The sequence below is a fragment of the Scedosporium apiospermum genome (assembly GCF_000732125.1).
Source record: "Scedosporium apiospermum strain IHEM 14462 chromosome Unknown SEQ_SAPIO_0108, whole genome shotgun sequence".
Taxonomy (NCBI): domain Eukaryota; kingdom Fungi; phylum Ascomycota; class Sordariomycetes; order Microascales; family Microascaceae; genus Scedosporium; species Scedosporium apiospermum.
In genome coordinates, this window is record NW_015971809.1 from 208,796 (window position 1) to 229,340 (window position 20,545).

The 20,545-nt window shown below is 50.4% G+C and overlaps 3 protein-coding genes and 2 pseudogenes across 3 annotated transcripts; 3 read left to right on the forward strand and 2 right to left on the reverse strand.

Annotated features, from left to right (window-relative positions):
* Positions 1-513: 513 nt before the first annotated feature.
* On the forward strand, positions 514-2,661 carry SAPIO_CDS6885 (uncharacterized protein; the record flags this gene model as incomplete). Its single annotated transcript, XM_016788868.1, has 3 exons — positions 514-565; positions 628-2,007; positions 2,084-2,661. The coding sequence occupies 3 exons, from the start codon at positions 514-516 to the stop codon at positions 2,659-2,661; spliced, it is 2,010 nt and encodes a 669-aa protein (XP_016641505.1).
* Positions 2,662-3,490: 829 nt separating this feature from the next.
* Positions 3,491-5,695, forward strand: SAPIO_CDS6886 (annotated as a pseudogene; the record flags this gene model as incomplete).
* An 8,874-nt stretch (positions 5,696-14,569) lies between these two features.
* On the reverse strand, positions 14,570-15,938 carry SAPIO_CDS6887 (uncharacterized protein; the record flags this gene model as incomplete). Its single annotated transcript, XM_016788869.1, has 4 exons — positions 14,570-14,886; positions 14,987-15,502; positions 15,606-15,612; positions 15,858-15,938. 4 exons carry the CDS (start codon positions 15,936-15,938, stop codon positions 14,570-14,572), a joined length of 921 nt encoding a protein of 306 aa, XP_016641506.1.
* Positions 15,939-16,355: 417 nt separating this feature from the next.
* Positions 16,356-17,312, reverse strand: SAPIO_CDS6888 (annotated as a pseudogene; the record flags this gene model as incomplete).
* Positions 17,313-19,054: 1,742 nt separating this feature from the next.
* SAPIO_CDS6889 (uncharacterized protein) lies at positions 19,055-20,204 on the forward strand (the record flags this gene model as incomplete). The annotated part of the gene is made up of 2 exons (XM_016788870.1): positions 19,055-20,065; positions 20,121-20,204. The coding sequence occupies 2 exons, from the start codon at positions 19,055-19,057 to the stop codon at positions 20,202-20,204; spliced, it is 1,095 nt and encodes a 364-aa protein (XP_016641507.1).
* Positions 20,205-20,545: the final 341 nt, after the last annotated feature.

Sequence of the window (20,545 nt, forward strand, 5' to 3'; positions counted from 1 at the left end):
GTCCACCACCGGTGAATCATGCCGAACTGCAAGCCCCCGATCCTGGTCCGATTTAGGCAGCGGGCGGTGTACCGATCTCACCAATAGCACTTGCCTTGGCCCAGCCTGGTCTTCTTACGAGGGACCCTGAGGCCCCTGACTCACATGAAATACCCCATCTCACTGCAGACTTCTAGGCAGAGATTATGCGGGGGAAGGAGCGACGGCGGCGTTGCCCCGCTCCGCATTGCTGCCTGCGCCGGATGCCTCCATGCGGCTGAAAATGAGTCGGATTCGCCTCAGAGGCCCTGCACTTGACACCAGAATCTGGAATATTTATTGACATCCCATTCCAATTGATTGTCTCGTTTGAGAAGGCACTGAGAAAATTTCAACCCCACGGCTTTCTCATCTCTGGTCACCCGGATACCTTTCCATACTTGACCAGCCCCTCCTTCTCTTCATCAACACCCAACTTTCGTATCCAAGAAAAAGTGTCCTGCCATCGCGGGACCATCACACCCGTGCGCCACCATGGCCCACACGCTCCTCTCGAAGTTCATGCTCCCTCTTGGGACGCTCTTGCGTAAGTGTGGTCATCACAGATACTCAATCCTGGCACCGAGGCTAACGAAAATCATCGCCCAGGCTTCGAGGCTAAGAAGATAGAGAAGAAGCCCGAGAAGAAAATTGATAAAAGCGAGGATGACTCGAACGAGAACAAGCCCGTAAAATGCGAGATCAAGCATCTCGACAGCCGCTACGATGAAGAGGACAACCAGTACTTCTGCGAGCGTAAGGTCGTCGAGGTGAAGAAAAGCGGCGAGAAGAAGGACTGGTGGCGGCTGTTTGCTTTTTGCTTGGTGAAGCACTACGACTCGGACGGTGACCTCGATTCTACCCAGCTCTACGTCAATCCCCAGCCCCTTCGGGATCTGCTACGCGATGTCATTGGGGACTACCCTGGTGACCCCATTGACGAAACCGATGTGAGGATCGAGGCGCCGTACCACTCGCTCTTCCACTACAGGAAGCAGATCGAGTCCGAAGGCGCCAAGCGTTTCAAGGACGATGCGGAGTCCCGCGCACAGCTTGACATGCTCGTTGACTGGATCAAGAAGCGCTTCGAGCAGGAGATCAACGCTTCGGAGAGGTGCCTGTCCGGCGACCTCAAGTCCATGTCGTATGATAAATTGTGGACTCTCTTCCCTCCCGGCACAATTGCCTACATGAAGCTCCACGGCGAGGACCGCGCATTCCGCGTTCGGCAGACTTGGTATGATGATGATGACGACGACAACAGCGAACAGGGAATGAACTTGTCGATGGAGTATGTCGACTATGACGGCGAGACCTTGGGCACTCGGAGGATCAGCGGATTCATCCGGAAGTACCACGGCAGCCAGCAGCTCAGCGAGCTCAGCGTCATGCCTCTGGACCTCACCGACGACGCCCCAGAGGCTCGAAAGAAACTGCTGGAGCGGGGAAGGAAGTTCGAGCGCTACGTCGGACAGCACTTCCTTCAGTACGACGGCATCGCCTTTAAGTTGGGCTTCAACGGCGGGTACGTCCGGTTCAGCGTCAACGGCCGTGTCATGATCGATTGCAAGACTCACCACCGCCTCGAGGCCAACGGATCGTTTAACGTCCTCAAGTTCGAAGACCGTACGGACGAGGAAGACAGGAAGCTCTCGGATGAGGAGGCGCTCCTCGCGAATCCGAGGGTGCGGGGCTACTCGTTCTCGGTGAAGAAGTTCCTCGAGTTTTCCGTCGAGCTGCTCGAGCCTATCCGGTGGAACTCTGACTGCTTCGATAGCTTGGTGCTCGACCCGTCCGTTAAGAAGACCATGCAGGCTCTTGTTTCCGTCCACAGCCGGGAGCGTGAGTCTTTTGATGACATCGTCAAGGGCAAGGGTCAAGGCCTCGTCTGCGTTCTCCATGGACCTCCTGGTGTTGGAAAGACGTTGACCGCTGAATGTGTGGCCGAGTATGTGAAGCGACCTCTATACATGGTATCTTCTGGAGATTGTAAGTTTTCCCCTGAGCTATATCCTCGATTCTTCTCCTGTTTTTAGTATCACAACGATTAACCAGCTCGCTATAGTGGGAACCTCTAGCATCGACCTCGATAGGCAATTAACAGACATCATGGACATGGCGGCCACCTGGCGCGCCGTGCTACTGATCGACGAGGCAGACGTCTTCCTCGAGCGCCGCTCCCTTCACGACCTACACCGCAACGCCATGGTCAGCGTCTTCCTCCGCGTGTTGGAGTACTACAGCGGCATCCTGTTCCTGACCACGAACCGTGTGACGACCTTCGACGATGCCTTCAAGTCGCGTATCCACATCCCCATCCGCTACACGGACCTCAGCGTTGATTCGCGCGCCGAGATCTGGCGGAACTTCTGCAAGCGGGTGCCAGGCGGTGTGGACATCGACGAGGCCGGTATCGCCACGCTGGCTGAGCATGACCTGAACGGACGCCAGATCAAGAACGTTATTAAGGCGGCCGAGAGTCTCTCTGCCTTTGACAATGTTCGGATCGATCTCGCTCAGATGCAGCAGGTTACTAAGATTCAGGCAACGTTTGAGAAGGACTTGGACAGCGTGATTGGCGTTGACTATACGGCTCCTGGACGGTCGAGAAAGGATGTTGAGCAGAGGAATATGTTTTTGTAAGGCGGATATACGCGAGGCATTTGCTTTCAGGGTAATATGTACGTGGCTTCGTCGGTGTAGGTTCTCGGCGTTCGCGTGGCCGATGGCGTTTTGAGAGTGGGCGTTCACAGGAGCATACTTTAGTTTTACATTGAGGAAAGGAAGATCGGATGATTGCCACGTTACAGTAATCAAGTAGACACGCAAGAAAGAAAATATCGTCGGGTGCTCACCTTGGACTGCTGGACATCTTCAAGCGATCTGGCCATCCAGCCGGAGGATTCCGACCCGATCTTCTAGGGAATAAGTCCCTCCACACTAGGCTTCGGCTTCAAGATTATTTTTTTTTTTTTTTTAGTGGAAAAAAGAGCGACATGGTTTTGATCCTTTTCAGAAGCAGCAATTGGGCAAGAGATAGAACGCGTGTGCTCCAGCCACAAAAATAATCGATTTTCATTCCCATTTCCCACTCCATTTTTTTCACCTCTTTGTCCTCATTTTGTGACAAAGAAAGGGGGGAAGGAAAAAAAAGCCTACGGCCGGGAATTTTCGAACAGGCCATCACAAGCGCGCAAGTGTGATGTTTGGGCCAGTTATTCCATCGCCGAAGTGCGTAATGGTCTGTCTCAAGCCTGGCTGTTGACACCACTTGATACTTCGATGAAGTTCCATCTCGGCCCAGGCTGCGCCCTACCTTCGACTTTCAGCTTTCAGCTTCGAACGTTAACCCCTCATCAAGATTCCCCTCTCCCAGTTTCAACACCTTCTCGGGAGTGGCCCATGTCCCCTAATCGATCACGACGATCAAGTTAGTCGCCTCCACTTTTCATAGTACGGTTAAACCCTCACCATGATCCTGAAGCGATCAGCATCCTGCCTCGGCTTTCGTAAGAGCTACCCAAACTATGTTTACGAGCCTCTCCAGACGGCATGCCACATACGACTCGTCAGACTGCTGCACTTTGATCCTCAGACATATCGCGTATATATTGATATATGCCAGATGGACCTGGGGGTAGCTAGAAATCACTTCACCGCTCTATCCTATACCTGGGGTTCGGCGACTGAGGAGTTCCACAGCCTAAGGGCAGCACCAGACCTTATAAGTCCCCACAAGGCCGAGATCATTGTGGTTCCTCCTGAAGCATTCGAAACTTTCAAGAGAAGTGATGATAACAATCTAGGGGCTCACAAAATGGTTGACCTCTGCACGACAAATGTCACGACTTTGACCGTTACCGCAAATCTATCAGACTGGTTCATCACATACCTCTCCGGTATATCCTCCGAGGACACAAATCTCTCGTCGGCCCGGAACTTTTGGATAGATGCTTTATGTATCGACCAGAATAATTTGTCGGAAAAAGCAGTACAAATTCCGTTGATGGGCGAAATATACTCGTCAGCCGCGCGTGTATTAGGTTGGCTCGGCTCAGATATGACAGACCTATCGACCTTCCGTTGGTTCCACGACGACGTTTTCCAGAGACTTGAAGCGTTTCTCAGAGAAGACACGCCGTCACGGCTTCAACACTTGCGTTCGGCAAATTGCATGGAGCCTAGATTTTGGGAGAACACGCTGGGTCTGAAGCCTCTACTGGAAACGTGGCTCAAGAGCTGGGAGAGCTTCTGGGCCTTCTATCAATCTCGAAGGTGGTTCTTTCGGGTGTGGATCGTTCAAGAGGTTGTCCTCAGTGTTAAACTAGAAGCGCAGTGCTCAAACGTCAAGTTGAGCTGGCCGACAATGGTGGATTTTGCCACTCTGTTGAGCCGTCTTCAGTGGATTGAGATTATCGAACGTGCGGCAAAGGCCAATCTACCGGCGGAATTTACGGACAAAATAGTGAGAGGTTACGGGATAACCGATGTCAACTACCTGAAACAAAACCTTACCAAGGGTGCCGCCGAAAACGGGTGGGCGTACATGTGGTGGGCGGCGATCATGGCCGTCCGTCGTCGAGGTTGCTTTCTCGCTGAGGATAAGGTGTGGGCGACTTTTGGCATCCTCCAGAACTTACTTGGAAAGTCTGTCGACCTCCCATTTGCCGTTGACCTTGAGGCTGACCCTGTGGCGGTGTATACCTTGGCCGCCAGGGCTCTCGTGGAAAATAGACCTAAGCTTGAGGTCTTGTCATTCGTCGAGCCGAACTTCCTGCGAAAGCATCAAGGCTTGCCGTCGTGGGTCCCGGATCTTTCTACAGGAATTTTTGGTGTTGCGATGGGAAACGCGGACACCACGTTCTCAGCGGGGATGTCACCAACAACTGGCGCTAAGGCAGCAATCTCACCAAGAAACGTCAATCCCAAAGTTACCGACAATAATGAGCTCGTGACTCAAGGGTTTAAGCTAGACCGCATATCCAAGGTCTACCCTTATGCACGAACGCGGACCATATCACTCTGCGTCCTAGCGCTAGAAGTCCTGGCCGATATGCCCGAAAAGTATCCACATGAGCTCGGAGGACAGGATCGTGTCACGGTCTTGATCCACGTATTGACCTGCCACGAGCTCATGAACTTCAGCCGCGGGACCGGCGGTGAGACTAATCGTCTCATTGTCGATTTTAAGTGCTGGCTCCTAACCGGCCTAGGTCAGATCTGGATAAACGCAAACGACCCGGAGAAACCACAGTCGGTCCAGAGGCGGGAGCAGGTTACTGAAATTTTGAGGAAAATTGGTGCCCATCCTTTACTGCCAACAATGGAAGAACTTGAGGCGCACGTCGAAACCGTGGTTGCGGCTACAAGGGGGGAAATACCCTTCCCGGAATACATGATCCCGCCGCAGCCCTTCACCGAGCAGGCCACACAAGTAATGCTCTATCGTACCGTTTTCAGTACCCGGGAAGGGTGGATCGGCATTTGCTTGGCGGACACGCGGCCCGGAGATGAAGTGTGGATACTGGAAAGTGGCCCAGTGCCATACGCGCTGCGGCCTTTGGAGGGTCGGCTTGGGTTCTTCAAGTATCAAGGGGAATTATATGTCCACGGAGCAATGTATAGAATGATGACTGAACCGAGGACACGGGAGATCAAGATGGTGACACTAGCTTAGTAGCGATGGGCTGTTGAGTTGTCCGCATCTGACACTTCTCCAATCATTGTCGCCGTTGTTCTAAATCCACTACTACCTTTTCCAATTTTTTTCCCCATGGGCCGTGTGCAATTCAGGTTGCAGCTGTCCTGTGGCATGTTCAGCTCCTCGAGTGTTCTCTGCTGTGCCTATAACTCTTCGTGCAACAAGAAGAGCTGCTTTAGTTGTGTGGGGTCTCGATTTCTCGATTACTTCGTTTCCCAACTCTACGCTCCCGAGGCCCCTGTCTTCGAATTTGGAAATCTGCATAGCAGTGCGTACAGGCGGTGTAACCGCGTAGAGAGTGGGGAACATGCCATTTATACCACGAGGTAGAACAAGAAAGATCATTTATCAAGAGAGTTGAAAGCCACTCCTCTCTGCAGCTTGCGGTGTCTATGTTCTGGAAAAGAAGTTTGAATATAGAGAGGAAAAAATCGTCCTCCGTCCTGCCATTCGGCTTGCGTAGAAAACCCATTGTGACTCACTGGCACAAGCTCCTCCCGCAGACCTACAACCTGAGCTACGCGTCCCGATCTCTCGGCTTCTACGTAGGCCCTCGATTGTGACCCAGTGTTAATTCGATATCATGAACATATCAGGAGATATTAAACTTAGAATCACTTCTAACGGCCTTCGAAATGACGAATCTCCAGAGAATGCGAGTTTATCCTAACGTTCTGTTTTGTTCTCAATTCCCTACTCTATCGAACGCGTAGTTCTCTCCCATAGCCATTATCAGACCCTTAACAACTACTCAAATCTCTATATCTCACGCTCGACTGCCGTGTGTGTCCTTGAAAGAAGTCGCTGGTTGTGTCGCGGACGAGGCGATCTTATGACATTCGGCGGTCCTACCTGCTCTTATTTTCTTTCGCGAAGTGACTTCACGTAGCGAGGTGGTCGTCCACGAGGTCTCCCCGTATCACGCGCCCCGTAGCATGAAGGGTCACACCTATATTTTACAACACACGGAATACTGGGAGTCTTGACAGGTTATTTTTATTTAAGCCATTCTATGCACATTGAACGTCCGCTCCCTCTTGGGGAATATGAGTCTGAAGGGTGGCAAGTGGAGTCGATGCTATTTTCCACACATAGCCGCTTGTTGGAGCTGTTTATCCGGGATCCTCTGATATTAAAAGCAAATGTGCATTATCTGGCCTTCGGCCCGTTAACCGAGAAGGAAAACACTGGATGAGAAAAAAAAATATCGCGGAGATTCTGAACTTGGCTCTGTTTTACCCATTCGAGTTGGCAAAGTTTCTGATCCAAGTCCTTGTTATAGCACCTTACGTGTCTCTTGGGAGGGCAGAATGAGGTCGTTCAGATTTCTTGCGGCGGCGTCTGCTTGGCATCTTGTCAACTGGTAGGAAAATACCGTGCTGAATTAAGTGAGATTCAACACTGACGTAGAAATCCGACAGCTTCTCCTGCCCACCGTGCTACACGGCGACAAGAACAGCAGGGCCCATCCCTTGCCCTGCAGTCATACTTCCCTGTACCGGGCCATCATCACCGCGAGTTCCCTGCACAGTCACCGAGGAGGTCTGGTCGACAACATTAGTCGACAACATCTTCTGCCCAACCGAGACAATCACCCCCTCTTGTCCGACCCCCCTCCCCTGCAACGAGATACTCGACCCCCTCGAACCATGGGATCAATCCCATTGCCAATGGAGGACGATAACGCACAGAGACCCCGAAAGTTACGACTTTTGCGCCACATCGATCACCTGCCCCGATCCTCTCCCAACGCAAACGTACGAGAGGTGCCGGAAGCACAAGTGCAAGGCTCCGACTAGCGAATGTGGACCGGAACATGTCGAGGTTGAACCGACTAGTGTGAGCGCTACGGTTACGGAGGGCTGCAGTGTTTCTGTATTCACTGGTGTGGACCCGTGCCCGGCCTGTCCAAAATGTACACCTGCGCCTACATCATCCGTGTCGAAGCCGAGGAAGTGCGAGAAGCGAAAGGGATCGGACCTCTGAATCGTGAACGGGTTCTAGCACGGCCTAAGACATCGAGAACAGAGGACGTACAGGTAGTCGCTCGAATATGGGGGGGCCTAGCGCGTTCCTAGAAAGGCTCATACGAGATATCTTGGAGGGGTGGTTTCGCTCAGATCTCCTATGACAGCCTCACGGGTCAGTCTTCGAGTTCGGCCTGCAACACGGCCATGCGAGATTAAGGCTGGACAGAGTGGGTCTTCTTGAATGGAAGTAGGATCCATCACAACATGTCCCCGCGAGGTCGTGGTCGTTACATAGGTGGGGGACAATAGACTTATATTGTCCGAAACACTGGCGCTTGAGTATGAATGAATGTAGCGGACCTGTAATCTGTTGTAATCCAATACGTTTGAAATCACTGACAAACAGTCTTAAGCCTGGGTGCATAGCTCAGGGGCGAAGTGTGGTTTCGGTCGAGATCCGCTCTTTCGTTTCCTCTTTTCCCGCGAAGGGCGTGCCGACGCTGATGGCCTCAGTCTGCTATGCCACAAATTCGCTTGCTCCCCCAGGGCGCCTTAGGAATTTTCGTGACTTGGTGATCTGAGCAAAGAGTCATTTGGGACGGTGTTTGTCGGGGTGCGAGGACTCCTGCACGGTGATGTTTGGGGGAGCCAGGGAAAGTGTTGAGATTTGAACAAAAGTGACGCACCTGGGAGACTGCATAAGGCGGATGGAAAGCAGCCCTCAGAAAACCCACGAGTAGTCCCGAGGTCACTTAACCTATCATGCTCATGAGCAAAAGTTAAAGGCATTGTGATTAGGCATCCTCTTCCGTCGTTTCCCATGCCGCCCTCCCGAGTGCATTCGGGGCAGCTGAACATAAAAGCAAACTTCTTGTCTCGTCAGCCTTCACTTTTGCTTTTCAGAATAAGATGCTATATACCCGTTTCGAAGGGGGGCTTCGTCACCCCGACGGCTGAGTTTTATGCTGGGCAATTTCACGCCTTGCATAAGGCGGTGACATACCGACGCTGGGACTACGTGTCTCTCTTCTAGTAGGTCCTCACACACACGATCACCTTACCCACTTATCTTGTGTCTGCCCTGAACATACTAACCCAAGATCGCTCAAGCCACTTTCAATTTTGAACACGAGGACGAAACCGGGCGTTGGCATTACTTCTTATGTCCAGTGGCAGGAACCTTTGTGCGGCACCATCTGACAGAGGCCGCGCGGCATGGGCGCCCAATGAAGGCTCTCGAACTTGAGAAGAGTCGAAAACTCTACACATGGCGATATTTCCCCCTTTACCGGTCCCTTCCTGAGCTCTCGTTCTGACCGACTGACACGCAAATGTCGATCTCGGGTAAAAGGTTGGATCCGGGGCTGCGGCTGGTGTACCTGACCTTTACAACCACACACTACCAGGTATTTCCTTGGCTATGAGGGCACTGGGATGTCACTTAGTCGCGTTAGCCTTTGCGGCTTTGAACTATTAAAGAGTTCGAGAATGCGCCTAGCTTACGTGTCAGTAGATAAGGTTCGCGTTAGGGCGCCAGAATAGGCATGTCCTTGGTCGGGCTCAAACACCCCTTGAATACCCAAATTATTGCGCATCATGACATCCTTACATGTAGTTTAACTTTACCTTAAGTGCGATCAATGGAGTACTTACGCGTGCCAGCATTTTGTGGTGACGAGGAAAATCTATCGGGACTAGCCGACAGTACTCATCGTGAGTATCCTTCTCATCTGCTATTTATTCCCCCATGGTTCCCGTATTACGCAGGGGATGGTGGAAGGTAGGAAGCCTTTGCGACTGAGTAGAAGCCACCTTACTACGCCATGGCGATGTTCACCTCGAACATTTCCTCTATATACCGCCGGTTCATTGTCATTCTATTCTCATCCTTTCTCCTCGGCATTGTGTTACTTTGGCACTTTAGACACACTATCTACTTACTATGGACGCTCCTGAGTTTATCGTCGTCCTGGCCACAGGGCTCAGAAAATTTCTACATTTCCGAAGAAGCTGATATGTTTGACGTTAGCTTCGCTAACTACAGCAAGAATGCGACATCTGCTGGCCCCGGTTACAGCGACCGCATCCCGGGAATTTTGCACCACATCTCGCTAGGCCCTGCAGCGGCAACGCGCGAGTCATGGGTGGAGGCTCGACAGAGCTGCCTGGACGTGCACCCAGGTTGGCAGGCCATGCTCTGGACCGATGAGAATGCAGGAGCATTCATAGCGGAAAAATTCCCCTCCTTCAAGCCGATTTGGGATAGCTATCGATTTCCTATTGAGAGAATTGATGCGTTGAGATACCTGTTACTCTACGAGTTTGGTGGTGAGTTCTTTACCTTAAGGCTTGTTGTGGTGACTATTCTTCGTTTCGTTTCTGCTATTAACAAAATACCACAAGGAGTTATCCTCGATATGGATCTCCATTGCAAGAGGTCTCTAGGTCCCCTGCGCCGGTTCCGATTCGTGGCTCCAGCGGCCTTCCCGACAGGTTTCTCGATTTCGTTTATGATGGCCGAAAGATATAATGAATTCGTGGGGCAGCTTATCAAGAACCTGGAGGTGTACAACCATCGTTGGTTTTACTTGCCATACCCTACAGTTATGTTCAGCACGGGTGGTCACTTTGCATCGTGAGCGATCCATGATGGCTCCTTGATACTGCTCTTGGATTCGGAATGCTAATAACATTCGCATCATCCCTCAGGGTAATTCATACGCTGCAGCCTAATAGATCCGAGTCTAAAATCCTGGCTGGTCCGAGCAATGACTTTTGGCAGCATAGCCTGAACGGCCCGGTTTCGACACCGCTTTTCAACCACCTTGGGAGTGCCTCATGGCACTTGTACGATGCAGAGTTGGTTGTACTACTGGGCAAGTGCGTCACGTGGGTGCTACCAATACTCATTATCGGCGTCGTGTGTATTCTGCTGCTTGTGACGGATCGATTGAGTCAACGTGTACGGAACTGGAGATTACAGCCATCGAATGGGAAACCAGTGAAGGACTTGGAAGATAGATGGGAGAGGTAGTAATACGCGGTTACATAGAAGGAGATCTTGACTAGAATGAGGTTTGGGGTAGAGCCAAGAGAGTAATAGTCTGGGCCATTGGAGTGTCTTGGCTCGAAGAGGGAACGGGTGCATTTTACCATCTCAAGTTAGCATGATACGCCAACTACCCTTTCCAGTTAAGAGGATTCGTCAAAGCCCTACCAAATAGACGCGTCCCCAACGACGTATAAACTTCAATTATTGACGTATTAATGAACTTCATATTCATAGTTCATATTCACAGCGTAACCCCTTCCTTCTGTTGAGTCTTCAGAGCATACTTAATGGCTGTTTGCCCCCAAACGTCTTCCTTATTTACATCAGCGCCATTTAACAGCAATGCTTTTGTAATTGTCAGATGTCCTCGCCAAGCAGCAAAGTGAAGCGCGGTGGAGCCATTCAAGTCAGCTTGATCTACATCAACACCCGCGTATAGAAGTCTCGTAACAGAATCCACGTCACCTGCCCATGTGTATGCCCGCAGAAGCTCTTCCTTCGACGACCCAGCCTCGGTCATTTTGGTTATCACTTCTGTCATATCCTCGTTGTCATGGAAGGGTGGGTCTGGTTTTTCGGCCTCTGCTTCATGGGCTGACATTCCCTGACCATAAACCAAACGGACTGGCGCTGTGGCCCCTTCCGAATAAATCTCCAGAACGTTATCTTCCCCTTCAAACTTGATATCGACAGCAACATTTCCACTTGACAAGACACTTCGCAGATCGCCAGCCCGACTATGCTTCTCTCCAAGGCACAACAGAATATCTGTGGTTTTAAGTTGTCCTTCATTTACCCGTCGGACAAGAAGAACTGCTGTACGACGTGCCGAGGCTCGTAATTCCTCACTTTCATGTTGGCTGAGAGTCCACGTGAGTGTTCTTTCGGCTAGCAGAGTTATGGGAATGCATAGATCCGGAAAGTCGAACTCCGGAAAAGAGTGGTTTGAATCGAGAATCTCTCCAAACAAGAGAAAGGATGTGGTATCTCTAAAAACCTCGGCGTCGCTCTTCTCATAGCTAGGGTCAAATCTGTCTGGGTTGTTTGCGTCCTCCGACATACCCAGCAAAGCATATATCTTGTCTCTCTGTATCGACGCCTGACAATGAGAGAACTTTCCGAGAAGAAAATGGAGGTAGCGTTTGGAGGTCCACCACGTGTTTTGACGAAATCGTGGCATGATGTCCAGGACGGCTTGGGTATGTTCATTGACTTGTAACCCCAGGAATGAGGGCATCAGCGCAAAGGTTCGTGCTGGGCAAGAGGCTGATCCGCACAAAATTCTGGCTGTTCTCGCCTTGGCGACCTCCTGGAGAATCCATACTCTGCCAAACCATGGCCTTTGTAGAAGCTCTGAGAGAGCTCGACCGTGTGTCGACTCTGCGCATATACCAAGCCCCAGAGGCAGCTCACTCATAGTTCCACGGCACAGGTCTACCCAGTCCTCCCCGCTTCCAATCGCCTGAGCTTCTGTCGCTGAGGCATCAATCCAACTGATCATATCCATTAGAGATCTAATGGACCCACTCGTATCGTCCATGCCTAACCATATCAGGACTTCTTCTGCAGCTTCATAAATATCTCCCATCTGCTTTACTTGACCACCCTTCTCATTGTTGTCGTCTTGGTTAATGCATATGGCATCAACCCATAGAAGCACGTCGTGATGGCGACAGCGAATTTGCTGCAGGGCGGCATATAAATTCTCAGTCACCCCAAACTCCTTGCCATCTATGAGAACACGATCCGTGTTCATGCAGCCGCCCCAAGTATATGATAATGCCTTGTATGTGGGTCCTTTTGCCTGGTCTGGGTACGATTCGAAGAGCTGACAACTAATGCGGTCTGACCACCGTCCTCTCTCAATTCGAAGAAGCCGAATAGGATTTTCGGGAAGCTCAAATTTCGAGTACTTGTATGAAGCCATGGTGTCGACTTGACGTGAGTGAATAACGCCGCGATGTTCTTAAGAAGGGTCGCAGAGAAAATGAAGGGTAGATGGACGCTCCGTTGATAGGAAACCTAGGATTCGGCGGTCGGAATGACTGTGCATTCCAAGAGACATGAAGCGAAACCTGGACGATTGCTATTGGAAAATGCAGAGGACACGCTTGTTGATCATGGATAGAGGGGAAGAGGCTATATATATTTGCACAAGAAGGCCGGTATTGACTATTGAGGCAGCTAGTTTAACGTAGCAAGCCCACTTTCTCGAAGCCGGGCTATGGACGTATATTTCTAGTCGTGGAGGTTTTGGTGTATGTGGCCCGATATACACCTTAATGCCTCGCCACACTGCTTCGCCCCAGTGCCTCGCGAACAGTAATTCGAGGTAAGTTTATCGACTTTGACATTGTGCAACCAAGACCAGACCTTTGCTGGAGTACGAATATTCTACCTACTACTTATAGATAAGACAGTGTGAGTCAGATAAGTGAACACATATGATCTATGAGATGCCTAGAACATGCAGATCTTGTTGTCAATGGTTGAGAGCGGAGGTCAGGTATTGGGATCAGGCTTTTAAGGCAGCACAGCTTTGGATGTGACGCAGCCATTCAGTTAGAAATGGTTAGCAACGGCTTCTTCTAGCTTTGCAAACCACCGACGCTTTATCTCCACTTCCGTGCTAACAATCCATCTCGACAATGATGGAGATCTTTGCCTACGAGTCGGGTCTGGTCTGAAATTGGGGTTGGGGAGAAAAACTTCTTCCTTGACCAGATTTCTCTAAATTTGTTGTCTGCTTGGTTTTAGCCTGGAATTTCAGGATTCCGTTGGTTCTGACAGACATTAAGTAAGCAAGTTACGTACCAGTCGGAACGGAATACAACGACAACAATGTTTCCGACAGTGGCTTGTGATGGCTTCATGACCATTTCCGCCAGCATATAAACAGGAGGAAACACCTTGGATGATAAGCATATATTATAGATAGAGTATCAGCCAGCAATGCCATTCGAGGGCCGGGAGAGCCTTCTTCACTGAAGAGGTACTCTCGGAAGAGCATCCTTTACGTTGAGAACTTGAGCTGTCTGCTGATAGTGTACCCATCAATGAATACCAATAGAATCAAAGACGAAAAGTGGGTACACTAAAATCTATTTTCGGATTCGAAGCTGAGTTCTAGTATCATCAAGGCTAAGCAAGAGATAGCGAAAGCTGAGCTCAGCTAATGGGCAGTAAGCGACGCAGTCTCAACTCGCTAGTCCGCTACTTTGCCTCCTACCTCCCCGCCGACCACTCCCACCTTCGCCTTGAGGAGGCTTGCCGATGGCTCTATCCCCGGGGCAGCGTCTGGAACAAGCAGGTAAGCGTGTTAATAGAGGTCGACAAGAGGATGGCTAGGCAACCGAAGTGATGTATGACGACAATTGGGTGAAATTGAGGGAGGAGGCGGCCTTCACCGATATTCAGCTGAAGGCCATCGAGACGCCTATGGGCAGGTGGCTGGCGGACAAGTGAGGAAGCTGGGCAGTTCAACCGGCTATCTTGCGAGACGGGCTTAGAAGGCTATAGCCTCTATATACTGACGAATATCATACCTTGGTAGTATGCTGAAGTGCAACTGTACTTGGCAAGAGTACGAGAGGCGCTGAAGAATAATGATTACCCAGTGCAATGTTAGTTATTTTTTTCTTCTTCCTAATTTTTCTTCACCGCCGCAAGAGTCCAGTACCGAAATGTATCCTCAGTTGACGGATCTAAAGCTCCTTTATGCATCCTCCGCAACGAAATAAGCCCTCCTCATGTGCCTTTCGTCTTGCAGGCGGGGACCTACCCCGTACCCAACGTTTGGGGATTCGCCTTCAATGTACAATGCATGTACTACTCGAATTCCTTCTCCCTCTTCTCCAGTCGGATTTTAGTTAACGCAACTTCCAACTTAGCCATTTCACTAGTGCTATGACCAAGAGCCGCGAAAATGGCGTCGACATCACTTCCCAGACCAATCTGAGCGGCCGTCTTAAGGCTTCTGGGGTCCAGAAACGGCGCAATGCCCGGGAAGAAATGCTGGATGGAGCCGAAAAAGATGGTCGTGCCTACTGGTCCTATGCCCTTGACTTCTTGCAGTCTGGTTGAGAGTGTGGTTCGCGCTTCTTCTCCTTGCAAGCCTGTGGGTAGGACCTTTGAGGCATCGTCATCTAATCAATAAAACCGGAGGTGGTTCATTAGCATTCTGTTAGATATAAAAGTAACGAGTACTGACTCACACAAGGGCAAAGCGACTTATCTACTACCTACCATATTTATGTGTCAAGAGCTTCCTTAGCTCCCCGAGGTATCTGGCCGTCTTCTCATCGTACCGGACATAGCCTCCCGAATCCAAAAGGTTCACCCTCGCTGCCCATGACGTATGGCGCAGGACATCTATGTCGTTGTAGCCCGCATCCAGAAGACATTCCAGAGTATGTATCGCAATATTGTGCGAGATCCTCGTGGAAGAAAGTAAGGCGTTGAGGATGTGTGCTAAAACTACCTTGCCAGGTGCCCATTGGTCGTCCACCAACCCTTTCAAAGGTGGATCACCGTACTTCGATATCACTTCATGAATCTTAGCTTTCTGTTCGCCATTCAGTCCAGCAGGTGCAGCTCCGAGCCCTCGGTTCCTCGCCGTTGTTTTGCCCCGCCGTTGTCGTTTGGTTACCCTGTACTGCTCGGTCTCTTTTCCCCGGCCCTCACCCGTAGCTATCCGCTTCTTTCCCGCGCGTGGTCGTGAGTCGGAATGTTTTGCCATCGTGAGCACGCCCGGAGACAAAGCTGTTTAAAACCCGGAATCAGTTTGTTGCGCGTATGTGGAATTGAAAGCGTTGAAGGTGCGGTGGGTTCGCCTCTTGGTCTTGTCATGAAATTATTCGCTTACCGATGGGCTGATTTTGATGACTAAAGGAAGAGATCACACAGCGCAAAGCATGACGTTTTGTGGTAGGACATCACCAAATTCCTCTGGAAAGCGGATCTTTGCCTTGAGTGTTGACTCAAATATCTGTTCGGTGAGGAGGACGTAAGCTGTGTTACATATCATGTCTATATTATACGATTCAAGGAGGTTGGCAATATCTCCTTGGTCCTAGCTGTTATTGATGAGTTTGCGGATGAGCTTCGGCTGGCGTACTTCGGCATTAGGTCCCTTGAAGACATTTTCCAGAGCCAGGTAAACCACCCTCTCATCAGGAGCATTCCTGCTGTTTCCCATGGCTCGGGGAGTGGGCGGTAGTACTCCCAAGGATCTGCAGTTACTAGCGTCCAGGGGCTTTGATTCAGTCTTGCAAGTGCTGAAGCGCAACCTGTTTATGTGTGATGCGGCTGTGAGGGATTAGGGAAGTTCATGTCGGAAGCGGGGTCGATAGGGAAGATCAACGGAGATCAAGGTATCATCACGTGGCAGCCGACGCGACTTCATGACTGTGTAAATTACCTGTGACTGAAGAGGATGCTAGGGACCTCAAGCGCCAAGGACATTCTCCTCACTTCCCCGCAATCAATCAGGCATATTTTGAGTATCGAATGCGGACTCGAATTCAACTTCCCCTCGTTCCGACTTCATGCCAGGTCTTCTTTTACACCAGATACCTAGATAACATGCCCCGGAGTTAACATTGGTTGACGTTAGTTATAATAGTGGCGTGACCGTCCAGAGGAGGCCTCTAGCCAAGCCACATCGCCACAGACCTGCTAGATAATCGTCGTTGAGAGCGGCGTGGAATCTCTGGGCCACGGCACCTATTGCGAGGAGCTTGTCGTTGGGGTTGGAGAGGCTTCGCGTGAGAAATTGGCTCACGACACGGTCCCAGAATGTCAAGATGCGCTCAAGCGGGTACCTGTTCAGTGGTTTCTGCCCACTGTTAGTGCTTTGATTCGGCTGCTGCATGTGGGGATGAAATATCGATCGTAAAGAGTCGATGGAGGCAGCATGGTTGTCCAGCCAGCCGTCAGTATATTGTTTGACGGTGCAACAAGTCCAGGTCGTTTGATCTTTGCCGTAAGCCAGGATCCGGCGAGATAGTAGTTTCTCTTGGAGGGTCCACGCCCGCGTATCGATGTGCGCGTGGTCTTTGACGAGTTCTTTTCTTGCGAGTATAACGGACCCCAATTTGCCGTCGCGTCCTCGAAAGCCCATACGAATAAGTTGCCTCCTTTTCCAGGTGTCCCTCAAGGAGACATCTGCCTCCAAGTACGTTCGCCTCTGGAGAAAGCCCGAGGCTGCATTGACCGAAGAGGCTGCAATCATTGTGAGGGCTGCTTCGCCGTAGATGTCGGGCATGGCCGCTATCTGTGTCGCGATATCGAGTTTGTCGTCCTGGATAATACAAAGAGCATCGACAAAGAGGTAACGAAAACCCAAATTATACGCAGTCTTAGCCGCGTCTTGAATTGTTGCCGGAAGGGCATTGAAGTCAATGTCGACCTTGAAGCTTGCCAGGTTCGCGCTTGTTGTCTTGACCTTCTGATCTCCTCCCCAGCAGTAGCTCAGAGCACAATACCTCTCAGTGGGCAATCCTTGCGTCTCAACTAGCCGCAGCTTATAGCCGTTCTGGCCATATACCAAACTTAAAACCCTAGACGGCATGAATTCCGAACTCCCGCTTCCACAATCATGAGATTGTAAGCAGGTGCGAAGCCAACCCCTTGTCAACTCGAAAGCGGTGTCTGATGTGGGATCTACATGCAAAAGAGATCGAGGGATGATCTCGGAGGAAATACTTCCTGACTGTGTGTAAATACGCGTTTATGATCACCCGTGTTTTATATTGGTCATTTGCACACAATCCGTACCTTCAGTTCTGAGCAACTCACGCTCCCACCACACCGCGGGAGATGCCAAGAATATTGGCTCCGCTTCACCATCATCATCTTCTACGACTCCGAACACAATGTTCCTAAAGCCAGTGCGCCCATCGTCAAAAGGTTCAAAAGCATAAAGAATACGCCCTTCAACTCCGCCCACCAGTTCAACCTCTCCAAGTAGACAGCCATATTTCCTAAGCTCTGCTAGGTCATGATTCGTCAGGTTCGGTTGAAAGACAGCCCATTTCAGGCTGCCACCATCTTCGCTGATTACTGCAGCACTCGGGTTAAGGACGAACTTATCGCAGTGGTGGCATGAATGAATTGGGGGCAACTCATTGTCGAATAGTATTTGGGACATGGTGAGCAGAGGGATAGTTTAGGGGCAGTTGAGACTGAGAATCGGAGAGCTGAAGAGCTCAAGTGACATGTACAAGACATCCATCACGTGATATATATCCCCCGATCTGACGAGCTTGGCGGCCCTGGTCCCACGTGATATTCCTCAGTCTTCCCCAGTTCCAGTTCTTGCAGTTCTTGCAGCTCTTTCCATATTCTAGCATAGATTCTGCTACCAATACAAATAAGACGGGTAAACGTATAATATATAGAATAATACACTGTGAATAACAGCTATATAAGAATATTTATAAAAACATACGCGTAATGTCCAAGGCACCGTTCGACAAAACTGACATTGACGTCGACCTTGGGACGGCTCGCTGTCCGTGGCAGGCACCGGTTTCTGCGGATTGCGGGTTTCCATCATGGAGCACCTATCACAAATTAGAACTCAACTGTGCCAAGAAAAATCGATGATTTGGTGTATTATAGGTGATTCGTCACGGTCTTACGAACCATGCCGCTCCGTATTGTCAATGGAATACGCATCCCTTTTTCCTTTACGTAGAAATTTAACAAGAAATACCATCTGCCTCAATATTACCGCTGCTTCCCTTAGAAGGTATTTCTTCCGGTCCTGGACGGAGCATACCGCATGTTAGCTCAGGCCGTGCTATACCTTGGGCCAATTATTTATCGGAAAGAGCCTGTCAAGATCTCTGAATCTCACTTGTACAGTTGCGCTGCGTGTTTATTTCCAATTAGGTTGGTCGCCAAAAGAGATGTCTCCGAAACTAGCGAAAGAGGGTAGGAAGATAGCATCGGCGGTGGGCGCGAAAGTAGTCGACGATCTTATTCAAGAGCGGGACCAGGTTGTTCGTAGAACTACCGGTCCGATCAACAAAAAGGACGATCCCATTGAGTGGCTCGTTGGAATTGCAGCAGCAGGCATCGGTTTTGTCTCGGAAGCTCATCAGTACCGACAAGAGAAGAAAAAGAAGAGGGAAGGTGAAAACGAAGTGGAAATTCATCGGCTACTTCCACAGCCAGAAGACCCCACTCTAATAGATGGTGTGATCCAAGAGCCTAAACCGCTCGAGACGGATCCGGATTCGCAAGCGCCCAAGGACCACAGCGACGATCTCGCAAAGGCGTCTCAAGAGACACCCCACCAAGCCCAGTATGAACCCAAGCATGAAACTTTCTGCGCCAGTTATTTTGAGGCAACGCCGACCCAAGACACGAGCTCGTGGTTTCATCCGAGCGTATGCTCCGGTCCTAGATGACGTGGGAATCGATCAGGAGACATTCTTCGACTTCATCGACACCTTCAACGAAGCCCTGGAGCCCAATCCGTGGCTATATTCCTTTAATCTAGCGGACCTTGCAGGGCTGGCGGTGCCCGAGCCCTTGATGATGCTACTAGGGATCGGAGTCGGCATCGCTACAGACGCGGCCATCGAGACGCAAAGCCGTTTCAAGTCCAATAAATTCTTGGTCTCCATCAACGCGGATTTCTTCCTCCCGCGGGGTCTGCTATGTCTAGTCGTGACACGGAAACCCGAAGCCGCTGTCGGAGAACTTATAACGACAGTCGACTTCGAAGGGCGGGCAGTCGAGTCTCAAACCAAGGCCACCACGAGCTTTAATCAAAAGATAAGGGATATAATAACAAAGGCTTCATCTAGCGACAAGGAATTGCAAAAGTCCCGGGGGCAAATTCAGGATAGGATGAAGTCCTCCAGCGGTGCCTATGAATGGCCTGAGCCGGCGGCGCTCATCTTCCCATCTCCAGGGGAGGCAGGCTCTGCCCAGCGCCGAGCTGTCGAGGGAAACAAGAAGAAGAAAAACGCCCTAGACCGCGCGGAAAGTTGGCTTGACGAATACATGGATAGGTACGCGCAGGCTAAATGGCTAGAGAAGAACCACGGGCACCCAACAGCCTCCTTCGCGCCAAAACCAGAGTTTCGATCGCGGTATGCTGATCCAAGTCATCCGGCTGCGAGTGGCGATCCCGTAGCTTTTTTGACTGGAGGAAAATGGCAGTTTGGTCGGGAAAAGATTGTAGAGAACAGGCCACCTGGCCGTGATCGCAATGGAAAGGATCTGAAGCCGGGGTCAGCAAGCCTGGAAGCCAAATCTTCCTCGTCGGGAAGTGCGCCTGCTGGAAGATTTATTAATTTACTGCAAAGGGTAAGAAAGAGATTGGTTCCAAATCAGGATTATGCTCGCTAACTTAGACCCGCAGGATGTTTTATGTCTCCTTATCGTGGACGTGACTTCCTCCCGTATCGATGGTTTTGAAGGTTCGGGGGATAGCGCTGTAGCTTGACATTCCAAGTGTCGTTGGATGGACCATGAGTCCATGACCTCAGTAAACTGTTTCAATCTTAAATTGCGGTCACTGTCTCTCGTCACACTTGTTGTCTTCGAAGTGAGTTGTGGTAACATTAAATAATGATCCAGACGATAAAACAACCTTTCTCTTTAGCCTTTCCAGTATTATCAGTATTTCCCTAATACCAGGATTAGAAGCCTTTTCCAGAGAGCCTGTCATAAATCATGTATACATATGATATACGTAGCACTGTACTGTAAAGATCATCTGTATAGATGTATTCCTAAAGTATACGGGAATCAATGCAGATGCCGTCTCGCATGGGTGATGCAAAA